General features: G+C 44.1%; 1 protein-coding gene across 2 annotated transcripts in view; it reads right to left on the minus strand.

The window, feature by feature from the left end:
- ILA (putative protein kinase regulator ILITHYIA) overlaps window positions 1-14,495 on the minus strand; it is a 93,580-nt gene that overhangs the window by 48,293 nt on the left and 30,792 nt on the right. For both annotated transcript variants that reach the window (XR_015265611.1, XM_086796548.1), the window contains exons 2-4: window positions 11,179-11,558; window positions 10,964-11,095; window positions 10,370-10,751 (exon numbers count right to left, since the gene is read on the minus strand). Coding sequence is in view for 1 of the 2 variants with exons in the window: in XM_086796548.1 (XP_086652674.1) it covers window positions 10,370-10,751; window positions 10,964-11,095; window positions 11,179-11,558 (894 nt within the window). In the remaining variant the exon portion in view is untranslated. The remainder of the gene's footprint in view (window positions 1-10,369; window positions 10,752-10,963; window positions 11,096-11,178; window positions 11,559-14,495) is intronic.

Raw genomic sequence — 14,495 nt, forward strand, 5'->3', positions numbered from 1 at the left:
GCAAATTGTATGCCCAAATAATACTGCAACTGGCCAAGATCAGTAAGAGCAAATGATTGCTGTAATTCCCGTTTAAAATCTGCAATTTTCTTGGGATGTGGCCCAGTGAGAATCATGTCATCCACATAGAGGATCAAAATCAGCAAATCTGCCCCCCTCTTGCGGATATATAAAGTCACCTATGTGGGACTATTCTGAAAACCAAGGCTGAGCAAATGAGTGTGAATCTTGTCATACCAAGCCCGAGGTGCCTGCTTCAATCCATACAAGGCTTTCTTAAGCCGGCATACCCTTTTTTCAGAACCTACAACCTCAAAGCCAGGAGGTTGTGCAGCATAGACTTCCTCTGCCAATAGACCATTGAGAAATGCTATCTTGATATCCAACTGATGCACTTTTCAATTATTGTGGGCAGCCACGGCAATAACACATCTAATGGTGGTGATATGTGAAGTGGGAGCAAAGGTCTCTTCATAATCAATGCCCTCTTTCTGAGCATAGCCTTTGGCCACAAGACGAGCTTTGTACCTGTCAACTGAACCATCAGCTTTCCTCTTCACTTTGTAAACCCACTTAGTCCCCACGGCATGTTTACCTGCAGGCAAGTCACATAACTCCCATGTTTGATTGGCATGAATGGAGTTCAATTCATCTTGCATGGCTTGCATCCACAACTTATTTGAAAAGGCATCTCTGTGACAAACAGGCTCATCACATGTTGTAGCAATCAAAGCATGAGCAACCGAGTTTGCCAAATCTCTTTTGGCTGCAGCTCTCGTACGGGCTGGCAAAGGAGCATCTAACTTGTTGTCCTTCAAAGTTTCAAAGAACCAACGAGGAGCTCTTTTAGGCTGTCTTATGTCAGCCAATTCCTGCTCTACTGCCTCTTCCACAACATCCTCAAGAGCATGTGGCATCTGTGTCACAACAGGTGGCTGTAAGGACTGCGTGATGGGCTGTAAATGAGCAGTATGTGGAGGAGTGTATCCCTGTGGTGCATCATCAGAGGCATCGGAACCAAGCAATGGCACAAGACTGTCATCAATGTCCGAGACACCAAGTGTGGACTGCATTTTGCAATCCCGCAAAGGCATAGAGGATGTCTCATCAAAGATAACATCTCTAATGACAACCACCCTACGTGATGAGGGCTCATAAAGTCTATAACCTCTGCTCTCTGCACTGCATCCCAAAAATATGCATTTGATAGCCTTATCATCCAGCTTTGTCCCTCTCTGTGAAGGCACATGTGCATAGGCCAAACACCCGAAAGTACGCATATGGGAAATGGATGGCTTGTGACCTTTCCAAGCCTCATAGGGTGTGACTGTTCTCAATGCTTTAGTTGGGCATCTGTTCAAGACATAATTTCCACACATCACTGCATCCAACCAAAACATATTAGGCAAATTCTTGCCCTTAAGCATACACCTAGCCATCTCCATAATGGTCCTGTTTTTCCGCTCAACAACTCCATTCTGTTGAGGAGTGGCACTGTGCACTCATGATGAATACCACGGGCTTCCAAGTAATCATTGAATTCCTTAGACATGTATTCCCCCCCTCTATCAGATTTCATATTGGCAATCATCAAGCCTGCATCATTTTCAGCCAAGGCAATGAAGTGCTTGAAGCATGTGAACACCTCCGACTTGGACTTCAATGCAAATATCCAAGTGTACCTGGTAAAGTCAACAATGAAGGTGACAAAGTAGTAGAAGCCACCAATAGATGCGGTCTTCATGGGACAACACACATCACTGTGAACAAGAAATAACTTGCGAGATGCCCCAACTCTGCCATCTTTGGGGAGAGCAAAACGGTGCATCTTGCCAAGTAGGCAAGCTTCACAGATATGTTTCTTAGTAGGCATGCGCATCTGTGGCATATCTTCAACCATTTGTGGCAACCGTACGAAGGCATTAAGATTGAGGTGACCAAACCTCTCATGCCATAAATATGTCAGGGAGTACATCTGCATCCACAACATGGGCATCATGGGCTGAACTGTCACTCCATCTATCATATGCATCCAGGCTATACAAGCCCCCCTGAAGAGTACCAGTCAAAACAATAGCATCGGCATGACTCAAGTCATAGACTGCACACCTATGCCCATCAAAAACAATCTTATGTCCACAAGTAGCAAAAGCTGAAATGGAAATAAGATTTTTGCGTATGCCTGGCACATACAAATCATTCTCCAGAGTGACAACATTGCCTACAACTGAGGTGACTGCAACCTGCCCAACACCCTTAACCATATAGGATGCATTGTTGGCACACGTCACAGAACCCCCCTTTGGGGCACCAGCAAGGGAAGTGAACAATGTCCTGCAGGAAGTGAAGCACCACTATCAAAGAACCACGTGGAAGCTGAAACTGGCATGCAAGCATCACCTGCATCATGTACAAAAGGATCATAATGGCATTGGACTATGAAACTCCAAGACTGTTCCGTGGCAAAATGAGCATGCTCATTAGGAGTGGCATCATTGCCAGAGGCAGTGGAGACCGCAAGTCCCTTTTCTTTCTTCTTCTTCTCAGAAGCAATCCTTTTCCTGCATTCAGCTATATCATGGCCTGCAACCCTGCAGTAATTACACCTCTTCTTCTTCTTTTGATCACTCTGGGATGATGAAGAAGAAGACTGATTCGCTGTGCATTGGACTATGAAACTCCAAGACTGTTCCGTGGCAAAATGAGCATGCTCATTAGGAGTGGCATCATTGCCAGAGGCAGTGGAGACCGCAAGTCCCTTTTCTTTCTTCTTCTTCTCAGAAGCAATCCTTTTCCTGCATTCAGCTATATCATGGCCTGCAACCCTGCAGTAATTACACCTCTTCTTCTTCTTTTGATCACTCTGGGATGATGAAGAAGAAGACTGATTCGCTGTATTTTTAGGGGCAGATTTCTGAAATTTTCCTTTGTTCCTATCATTGGCTGCAAATGCTTGATCAGAACGCATACTGGCATTTCTGTTAGAGCGACTCTGCTCCTCCTGCAATAAAAGTGCAACCAACTGATCAAAGGAATAGTAGTTGGCATTGCCCATGGCAACCAACCTCAAGGTAGTAGCAAAACCTTGGTAAGAGTCAGGCAATCCATCCAATGTGCCGGATACAAGCTGAGAATCAGGACTATCCTCATCAATGTTGGCCAATTGCTCTTTCAAATCTTTGATAGCTGTCAAATAGGCATCCATGCTATCACCCTCATTCATATGCTGATCCTTTAACTGCTTGCGGACATAGGCAACACGGGCCTCGTTGCGTACCTGATACAAAGAGGCAAGCTTATCCCAAGACTCCCTAGCAGTAACACATGATCTGATATGAGGTACAATACTCTTCTTAACAGAAAGAGCAATCAATGCCTGTGCCTTAGCATCACGGCCATCCCACTGAATCATCTCCTGAGTAGGAGGTACAAAGGCATCACGGGAAGAACCACTGGATGTGACATCACTAGTGGAAGATGTAGCTTGCCTGACAGACCTAGGCTCATTGCCATTCACAATATTCCACAAATTCTTGGCCACCAAGACATGCTTCATCATAAATGACCACATAGGATAATTCACCCCATCAAGCTTGTCTTCAGCACCGAAAGCCCCAAAAGATCATCCTTGCTCCACTGGCCATTATGCAGACAAATGCACAAATCCAAAAGTGACAAAGGCAAGATTAGGAGCCTCAAGCTCTCAACTGCAAATAAAGTGACTAAATGAGCCTCAAGGCTTTCAACTGCAAAATATGATGCTTGTTGTCCACAAAATGACTGCAAATGTGCAACTGTCAAAAAGTATAGACCTGCAATAAAAAATCCCAACGCAGCACGGGACCTTCCCAAGGCAGCACGGGGCCTTATCCAATGCCAAAGAAGCTGCAAATGAAAGGTAAAAATTTGCAGAAATGAAATACCTCAATAAAAGTCCCAAACTGTTGAAAATGCTCGAGGGAGCTTCTAACAGCAAGAGGAAGCGAAGGACAGCAAATGCCCTCAAAAGCCCTTCGATTTGATTAGGAAATTTTGCCCAATCCTCCACCAGAATGTCACTTCCAACTTCCAAATGCTCCAAAGCAGCAGTACAACTCTAAATTCAGCAAAACCCCAAATTTCTAGGGTTTGACAGTCAAAAAACTGTCAAAAATGCTTTTAGATGCTTCGAAATAGGGATTTGAGCTATTCCTTTCCGGAAATGTGTCCTCAAACTGGTCACCTAGCTAAGAAATCAAGAAGCGACTGATTTTGAGGTATCCTTGCAGCCGTTTGAGGTGCCACGTGGCTGGATCTGACTGGAGGCTAGCTGAAAGTGCCACGAAATGATTGTGGAGCAGCCAAAAGACTCGGAAAACAGCTCTAGACAAGTCGCGATTGATAGGCGCATGTTCTAGATGCTGTTTTGTACGTTGAGCAGCCACCAAATGCCCGGAACAACCACAAATCTGCTTCGAAATGGCTGGAAACGGTCGTCTAGTGAGTCGCCCAGCTGGAAACAGCAACACGTGTGGATTCGAGCAGTAGAAACCAGTCGACCAGCAAGAAATCAGCTCCAATGAGCAAGGGGGAGGCTCGGGAAGGCTGAAACTGGTGAGAACTGAAGGGCAAAGCCTGCTCTAATACCACTGTTGGGTGGAGTGGACAACGGAAGCAAGAAGCAAAGCGTGCTGTAGAAGATCTATTGCTGAAATGATGAAGAGTACAAAAGATACACCTAATATGATGAACCCCTAACTGGGTGTCATACATGTACTAGGTGTCCCAATTGGAACTAGTACTAACTGTACCATAGGTCCTAACTGATAATATCTAGGCCTACAAGGCACATACCAAGGAATGAGTGACACCTATGGAAAGCCCATAGAGTGGCCTACACAATGAACCATTCTACTTCCGAGTCAAGGAGGCATCATACTGCTCACAAGGATCAACACCTATTACGGTGGGATGCCAAATCCTAGAAACCTAGTGAAGACCACGCAAGGCCTTCGAAAACCTATAAACCACACCCTCTGAATCCAGAACCACAAAGTGTGGAGAATGTGCAACATCCACCTCCTTCTGCAAGTAATCAACTGCCACCTGCCTCGCTTTCCAATAGGTCCCCATGGAAAGAACTACCTCATCTACAGTAGTTTCTTTGTCCCGAATGCTACGAGACATCAAAGCATAAGTTACCTGTAAAGTTTCCTCTGACTGACGAACACAAGAACTATCAACATCTGTACTAGAAAGTTCCTGCCAATTGCTGCAATCAACTGGCAAGCCATCCACCATCTAGTCCCGGCAAGCCTGCACCTGCAGCGTATCCACACTTATTACCAGACTGCCACTCATCGCAAAACCATACAGCATGCATACAGCCATGAAGAGGCTAAAGAAATAGAGAAACCTTCTATAGAGGGGAGTGAGGTAGTGTAGAGACTCTCCATAAGGCGATGTAGACAAGAATGCGAGCAGCCAACATGGTAGAAGAGAGCTTGCAACAAGAGAGCCTCGCCAAATGAAGAGAGGGCTCCAATTTATAGATTTGGGGCTTCCATGAGTGAAAAATGGAAAGAGAAGGCTATGATGACAAGTGGAGAGCCACACAATAGCTAAAGTGACAAGTGTGAGGCCACTTGTCTTACTTTGATCCACTTTCTTGCCACATGTCCCAATATAAGAGAAGGGTCCTTCCATAAAGTTTATCTCTAAAAATATCCCAATTGGTAGCCCATTTGTCAGAGGTACTTTGGCAACTCTTGGTATTTGCTCAATTCCAGATGTAATGACACGAACTGAATTTCCATCAGAATCAGGCCAAAAATAGTAACCCTCCGAGTGTGATCCTTTGTATTCAAAATAATCCCCCATTCCCAAAGCTTGTACTTTCCTAAATTTAGACATCCTGGAGTCTGGCAGACCCCTTTCATACTAGGAAATGTCTAGACTGGTGACAAAAAGACCTTCCAAAACAGCTAACCAATATTGATGAGTTTATTTGGATAGTTCACTTGTCACTACCAACAGGTCGGGAATGAGGATTGGTGATCAAGCTTTTGTCGCTCAAGGCAAAGGTTGTTGGATTACATCATCTGCAGAGGGTCTACATCACCTTTTCACGCTTGTACTAGTCATTTTATGAGACCTTGCATTGGCATACTTTAGCATAGATTATTCAGCATTTTTCTACCATTTTTAGGCATTTTATGCTACTGGTCTACTATCGGCCTGCTACAGCTAGCTGACCAACACTATGGGAGAATATACAAGGGCTGACCCCCTTTCCCCCATTTCATCTCATTCTTTTGCATCTCGTTGAGGTCATTAGCAACTGCTTCTGCTTCTACTTCTTACCATTGTACAGCACCTACAGGCTTCCCTCGTGCTCAGTTTTCAGCAATAGACATCAGTTTCTAGCATTTACAGGTCTTGCACCTGGGGTGCACCTGGGCCTACGTCTGTGTTTTCTATTTGCTTCACTTTCTTTCATGGTATCAGAGCAAAACGCATGTAGAAGGGCTGTGTTTTCTTTCGAGAGCAGAGGCTTCCTCAAGATTGAGGCATTATCTTCATCTGACGCTTGGGACTGTTGTGTTTATGAATTTTCAACAAAGATTGCTAATTTTTCTAATTGTCGAAGCCCTCTTCTAGGTGCTGAGGATAGGGATCTACAGCTTGGAGAGTTCTTCCTTCTTCCTCTCCTTTCAGTTTCCCACCCTCCCTCCCTTTCTACTTGCTATGCATAGCTTGAGAGGAGGATTTAGAGATTTTTTTTATTCAGCCCCTTTCTTAAGAGAAGGTTTCTTGTCAGAGGACATGACTTCAGGAAATTTCTCTCCTCCTACTCCTTCTACAGTTTCTTCTCTAGTGCCTGTTTGGATTCTTGGTAGTGATGGCTTCTGGAAACCCTCCCCTTACTTCTACCAACTATCAGATTTGGTCATACTAGACTCGGTTAACTTTAGAGGCTTCTTGTCTTTGGGCTGTTGTGGCTTCTCCTCAGTTATTGGATCCTGTTTATCAGGGAGTTTTTGCCAAATGCTTATTATTGTTGTATGCGAATTCAAGTTGTGGAAGGTACACCTTTCCCACGCCAACTGCCTTTTCGAAACAAAAGCCTGTAGCATGTCCTTCAAAGTGTGATTAGTACGCTCAGTTTGACCATCAGATTCCGGATGATAAGAGGAACACATACATATCCTAGTTTTCAATTTAGCGAATACTATCCTAGTTTTCAATTTAGCGAATACCGCTCGCCAAAATCCTAGAGGAAATTTAGGGTCGCTGATCACACTGACAATCTCCTCAGGCAAACCAAAAAGCCTGTGTAAGCAGCGAGCTCATGACTCTTAATTGTAGAGCATGTTGGGAGAAACCTCACCATCTTGGTCATTCTATCCTTGACTACTCAAATAGCATCATGTCCTCAATTCACTCGAGGTAACCAACGAAAAAATTCATTGAGATACTTTGCCATTTGGCCTCTGGTACCTCTGGAGGATGAGGTAAACCGCCTTGCCTAAGGCGGTCAGTCTTATTCACTCAGCGTTGGTTACACTTATTTACATAATCCTCTACATTCGACCGCATCTTTGGCCAATAGAAAAATCTCTCGACTAACACAAGATTTCTTTGAATGCTTGGGTGCCGTGCACTTGGAACATCATGACATAGTCTTGAGATGCCCTACATGCTCGTACAATGACTTATTATAAATAAGTATGTCATTTAGGAATACCACGACAAGCTTTTTGAGATATGGACGAAGTAAATCATTCATCATCTGTTGGAAAGTAGTTGGAGCATTGGTCAACCAAACAGCAAGACCTAAAACTCATAGTGACCGTACTGAGTACGAAAACCAATCTTCGTACATCTTTAGATTTAATCCCGATTTGATGATACCCCGATTTCGGTAAAGTCTGCAAAGCCTTTGCTGGACACGTGTTATGCACATATGCTGCACACATAGAAGCTTCCATCCAAAACCTGTGAGGCAAATTTTGGCCCTCAACCATACATCATGCCATCTCCATGAGAGACCTATTTTTTCTCTCAGAAACACCATTTTGCTGAAGTGTATAAGGCACAGTACACTAATGCTGAATGCCTTTTATTCTTATGTACGGTTTCCAACCGCAGTCACCGATTGCTATAGGATTGGGAAAGATCCAAGATCGACAGGCGAGAGATTTATTCCAAGATATGCAGGAGCCTTGCTAGGGAGAGTTAGCTCAAGATCGAGCTCAGACTTACGATAACCAAAAAAGATCTCGTGGAGTATTCGATGAGGGTACTTTACTTGAGGATACCCAAGGATTCCAATACTATGCATACGAGGAAACATTACATGCTATCTTCCAGGTTATTGCGGTCCGTTGATCGAAAGAAGGATTCATGATGTCATATACTACCTAGATCCTCCTAGTGAGATAACGGTTCATCATGTCTTTCATGTCAGTAGACTGAAAGCATGATTGGGCAATTCCAATACCATTGTTCCTATCCCAGGAATTAGTTCGGGAAGAGGGAATCGCATATATTCCCCGAGAACCTGAAGCGGTTTTGGATCAACGTACTAAGCATTCAAGACGTTATGCTTATGATGACTACTGGATTAAGCGGAAGGGGAGATTTGGAGGGAGGCTACATGGGAATCTCAAAGCCCATTTCCCCAGCTTCATTACCAAGGACATCATTAGTCCTTAGGAGGGGAAGTATGTTACGTCCAGGACAAGTGAACACTAGCACGGGGTCAGGCTGTAGGCCGGACATCAGGTGCCTAGTGGAGAGATATCCGTAACATAGGAAGAGGCTTATAAGGGGAGACATAGTTATAAGTAATTATAGGGTTAAAAGCTTATAAAAGCACTGGGGCTACTTATAAAGCATGGTGGCCTATATAAGTGAAACCTAGGCCCATAAGTTATTACGATCGTATGGTCGTTAAGCATGGCCCGTCGGGGTGTTCACCGCAACAACACTTGTGGGGTGTGGCCTGGTGGTATGGGACACTAGATCTTACTGCGGGGGGGCTTCTCCGAGGATGTAGCTATGGCCTCCAGCTCGGAGGTGAGTCCAGAGGACTCTATGGCTGGGAGGTGAACCTTAAGCCTCACTCCTTTGTAGTCCTTCGTCAGATAGTTCTGGGGTTTGGTCTGGTGACACCTTACAGTACACGTCTCAAATGCAGGTTCTGGAATAGGTTAGATACATGTTTCACATGCAACTGTCGCAGGTTCTGAAATGTTTCTCCTGAAACGCCTCAACTGAAAGTGCCTTACCTGTGTACTTTGCAAGATCTACTGGAATAGGAAATGTTCATAGTTGGGCTTAAACAATGGTTGAGTTCCTTCTCATCATGAAATGAGGAATATTAAGGCACTTGAACATAGAAGACAGTAAAAAGAAGTTACTGCTTAACATTGGATAACAAAAAGCCAGGTTCATTAAGAGGATATTGAAGGGCGTCCTATCCTGATAAGGGATTTTCGCAAAGTGAGGATTCCTTATTTAAGGAGCAAAAGGAGAATTTATCTTTTTATTAGATGATAGTGAGCTTTAGCCTTACTTCGTTAAAAGCTTTATACAATGCGAATTATGAATCCGTCAAAAGCATCAGCTTCGACACTCAGATACATATGTAGGCAAGGGTACTAGTTAGGATTAGCAGAGGAATAACACCATGTTGTGAGCCCTAATGTATAAAAGGACGAAAGAGGCTAGGAGCGTGCAGCAATGTGCCCCAAAATGGGCATCAATAGGCCACCCACCGCACAGTAACGTAAGTTTGAATGCAATCAACAATAATAATGCAAACCAATGTATTCTTGTGACTGCAAAAACAAATGCCGATGGGAAAAAAGAGGTCACAAATTGAATTCATGTTCATTTTACAGAGAGCAGGCAGCAATAGTCTTAAAATTTGAACCTGAGAAAAATCCACAGAGAATGTAAAAACGTTGCTTTATTCACAAGAGCAGTGAGTCCTTTTAAACTTGTCACAAAGTGAAGAATAAAACCTTTACTGACGAGAAGAGAACCAAGTTTGCATAGATCACCAACACAACAAGCTCACATCAGGTAAATAAATGTTTCCGTTTTCACCAATGAATGGCAAGGCGAGAGCTTGAACAGGCAATATTACCTGTCCAAGCCTTACAAGCAACCATGATGGACCCCCCCGCACACAACCCCCCCCCCCCTCCCCCCAAAAAAAAAATAACACATATAGGGGTGCAACTTTACATGTAATCGGGCCTTAGTTGCACGAAGTTGTCAAGTAAATCAACTAGACAGAAATTCTAATCTTTATCTCAGCCAGAGCTGGCAACATGCCAGAAATAGGAAGACAGAGGGAAGGCCTTGATACATTGCATACCTCCAAGAACCGACTTCGTGATCTGAAACATTGATGATATGGCATCTGGATCACTAGATTGCAATGCAAGATTCAAGATCACTGCCACTGATTCCTTTCTCCTGCTTTCATCATTATGTCGAGCTTGAACTAACAAGACTGGCAACAGGTCACCCACATATTTACTCAGATCCAGGTTTGTCAACTTCAAAAGAATGCCAACTGCCACCAGAACAAGTTCTGGGTTCCTCTTCAACATTTTGACTGCTGTTGGAACAAGCACCTTTCCGAAGTCCTCGTGTGTCAGTTTCTTCAGAAGAGGGGTAAAAGCATAGCTTAGGGCGTCTGAAGGCTTTTCCCTTGAGCTTAGCACAGCTTTGATATAAAGATCCAAGAACAATTCCTGGAAAAAGGAAGTATTTAAGGACCCAAAAAAGCTTCGAGCACTGCATTGATGTCTATAAGACCATCCAAGACAATATTCTCGCCAGATCTTCCTAAATTTTTTCAGTATTACAAGGCAATCAATCATACCTTATAATTGTTGAAAAGTGCAGTATCTAACAAGATTGCAATTAGGCCACGTAGATTCGGAGCTAAGAACATCAATCATACCTTATAGTTGTCGAAAAGTGCTGCATTTTTAGACCAGTAGTCTAACAAGATTGCAATTAGGCCACATGTAGATTCGGAGCTAAGATGTGTTCCCTTCAACTCATTCACATACAGTTCAAAGAGACCCTGAACCTGCACCATCCCATAGCACACAAGCTTGAACCCTGAATTTATGAGTAGTTACAGACTACCATAAAACAAAAAAGATATTATACCTCAGACAATGTGTGGAGAAAGACACGCCTGGTTGCTCTTTTCACTCGAAACGAGGCCTGAAGGAGACAGGAAAGGAGAGCACCCTGCACTGCAGCTAGCTTTGCAAATGCTACCTTTGCTGTTAGAATCCCAGGATTCCATCTCAGTAGTAGACAAGACCACCTTAGAAGTTTGTAAAATACAGAGGTTGTCCCTGCCTTTGCAGCTTTATCTGCAGTTTGAACCAGCACTCCAGCAAATGACCTTACAAATGCCGGTTCTCTCAAAGCCTTCACAAGGACAAATTCAACTGCTGCCTGAGAAGCCCGGTCGCTATAAAGGTGCAGTGTCTCAAAGAGTAAGTCCACCAGGGATGTGGCATAATCTGCAAGGTTCTCATCTACATACAAACACAAATACTCATCAAGAGATGGCATTGACAAATCTTCATGTGAAAAGAACATGCCCAATTGAAAACTTAAGACAAGAACACCTAATTTAAAAAAAAGTAAAAACATAACTTCTGCATATGAATTTAAGTTAGCCACACCAAAGCTGGCATAGTTGTAACTAGTGTAGACATGTTTAAAAAAAGGGGGAACATGACCCTTTGCAAAAAAGGGGGAAAAGAAAAAAGACCACCCGCCCAAAACAGCAACCCCCTTGTGTGATAAAGAGGCCAGCTTTTCCTTTTGGAGAAGATTCACGCTGTTACATCCCATGATGGCTCCTTGGGTCATCATCAGATAAGATCTTGTTATTGACTACTGTTCAATTCTCTGATGGCTGCTGATCCACAATAAAATCTTGCCTTTAAAACCAACCATTTACATGACAAAAAGGTGAAGCAAGCACCACCACACCATAAAGGTCTCCATCATCAGGTTAACACCAGCTTGTACTCCTCTAGTGGTGTTACTTGTTGCATCCAATGATGACTCGGTGGTCTCATCGCTTGATGATCTCCAATGGATCCTTCTTCTCCAGTTCCAATTTGGTCAATACTTTGTGGGACCGCTTACATTGTTGTGTCTTGACCTTCAATGTAAATCCAATCATTTCCTAAAGGCCTCCAGCATCAATTCACGATGGCTCATACTCATCAAGTGGTCAGACCAAGTCTAGGCAAAGATACTCAACGAATTTCATAGTCGTCAGGTACGAAAAATATGATACGGTACGGTAGAATACAATACAGTACTAGAAGATTTTTTTGGCATACGGTACGATAAGTGTACGAGTTTTTAAAAAACACTTACAAACTTAATTATTTTTTACATCAAAGGTTAGAGAAGTTGTTACAAGACAAAATTCCATTAAAAATGAACATAAGTACAAGAGCATGTAGGCTATAGCCTAGATCAAAAAAGTCGGTTCACGGGGCATGCTATGAACGAGTACAAAAAAGGGCACAAAACAAGATGTCGGCCTAGGAGGAGGCCCTAAAGGCTAAGGCTAGAGCCTAGTACTCAGGAAAAAGGGAAGCCAGAATGGGCTATCACTATCACTATCACTATGGGCTACCACTATCACTATCACTATCAAGGAGGGGAGGGGGAGGGGGAGAGAGAGAGAGAGAGAGCCTAGAGGGAGGGAGGATGACAGCTTATGAGGCTTGGAATGGAGATCACTGTACTATGTAGTCACTCATATGCATGTTTTTGGATGTCTAGCTTACGTGCATGTACCAGCACAACAGAGACATAAACTTGAAGCAAAAGCATTGAAATGTATTTTTGTGGGGTATAATAGTGAGAGCAAGGGATACAGGCTATATGTACCTTCCACCACGAAGATTACTATGCCCAGAGATGTCATGTTCGATGAATATGCATCTCAACCCATGCTTTCATGTATACAGGCTACAGCCATCAATTGATGCCCCAGATGTCTTTGATACATTGCTACCATTATTTGGTACAGGTGCTGAACCTGTTGAGCCTGCTTTGGCTCCAAATCAGCCTCATGTTGCTGCTGAATATCAACAAAATCAGCAGCCCAACATTCCCCATATTGCTCCAGATCTGCCACACTTTGATCAAGATGCCATGGGTGATGCGTTGGTTGAAGAGGATGCAGCCATTCGTGACTCACACAAAGTTCTGTCAGAATACGCAGCGGAGATGATGACCAGATCTGGGAACACAAGAGCAAAAAACGCATGCAGAAAAACAGCACGAGAGAGAGAGAGATGTAGGCGTGTAACTCTGCTTTGATATACACAAGAAGATCCCGAATATGATACACAATGGAATGGGGGGCTGGGGGCCTATTTATATGGCCCCATAGACCAGTCGGCCTGTGCTACAAGCAGCCGACTGGTCTTGAATCTCCACGACCAGTAAAACAGCCAGTCGGCCAGCTACAGTGAGTCGGCCAGAACAGATTCAGTCGGCCAGCATAAATGCCCCCCTGTCACCATACGGAGGCCACCCAAGCCATAGAAAAAATGGGAAATATAGGGGAAAAATGCGGAGAGCGGGGAAAAATGATAAAACACCTCATAAGGGCGGGCACACCCACAACAAAGGCCCTGGTGTATAAAACTGGACAGGAGATGACTTCTAACACCCCCTCTCAGCTCCTGGCTGTGAAACCAACCACATGGAGCTGGGGTGCCGCCTGAGCAAATCCTGATAGAGCGACTTCGTGAAGAGGTCCACCGTACTGTCCTCCGTCGAACAGAACTCTAGCAAGATGTCATCAGCAACGATCTGTTCACGAACAAAGTGCCTCTGGATGACCATGGGTTCCTCCAGTGGAAGCCCAAACCTGCAATGTAACCTCTGCATCTGCACCACCTCACAAGCAGCATCACAAACAGCCCGGTACTCTGCCTCTGTTCTCGACAAGGCAAAAGATGACTGTCTCCTACTGCTCCGTAAAACTACTCCTCGGCCTGAAGTACATCTCCTCGTGTCCGGATCTCCTCCCCAAGAGAAACCACCTCCTTCTGCAAGTAAGCACCTGCCACCTGCCTGGCTTTCCAAAAGGTCCCCGTGGAAAGAACATCCTCATCTACTGGAGGTTCTTTGTCCCGAATACTACGAGACATCAGAGCATAAGTGACCTGTTCAGCTTCCTCTGATTGTGTTTGTCCACTGACCCATCCGATGTATACTTGGTCTTAAAGACCCACTTGACACCAATGACTGAACGTTTTGACGGCCTTGGAACCAACTCCCAAGTTTTATTCTTCTATATGGCATCCAGTTCCACCTGCATGGCTTTCCTTCAAGTATTTTGTGAAAGGACTTCCTTTACCGAAGTGGGCTCTTTGTCCCACATGATACGAGACATCAAAGCATAATTTACCTGTAAGAGCTCCGATGAATGA

This window comes from Cibotium barometz, chromosome 64 (genome assembly GCF_041138505.1).
Source record: "Cibotium barometz isolate CiBa-2024 chromosome 64, ASM4113850v1, whole genome shotgun sequence".
NCBI classification, from domain to species: Eukaryota; Viridiplantae; Streptophyta; class Polypodiopsida; order Cyatheales; family Cibotiaceae; genus Cibotium; species Cibotium barometz.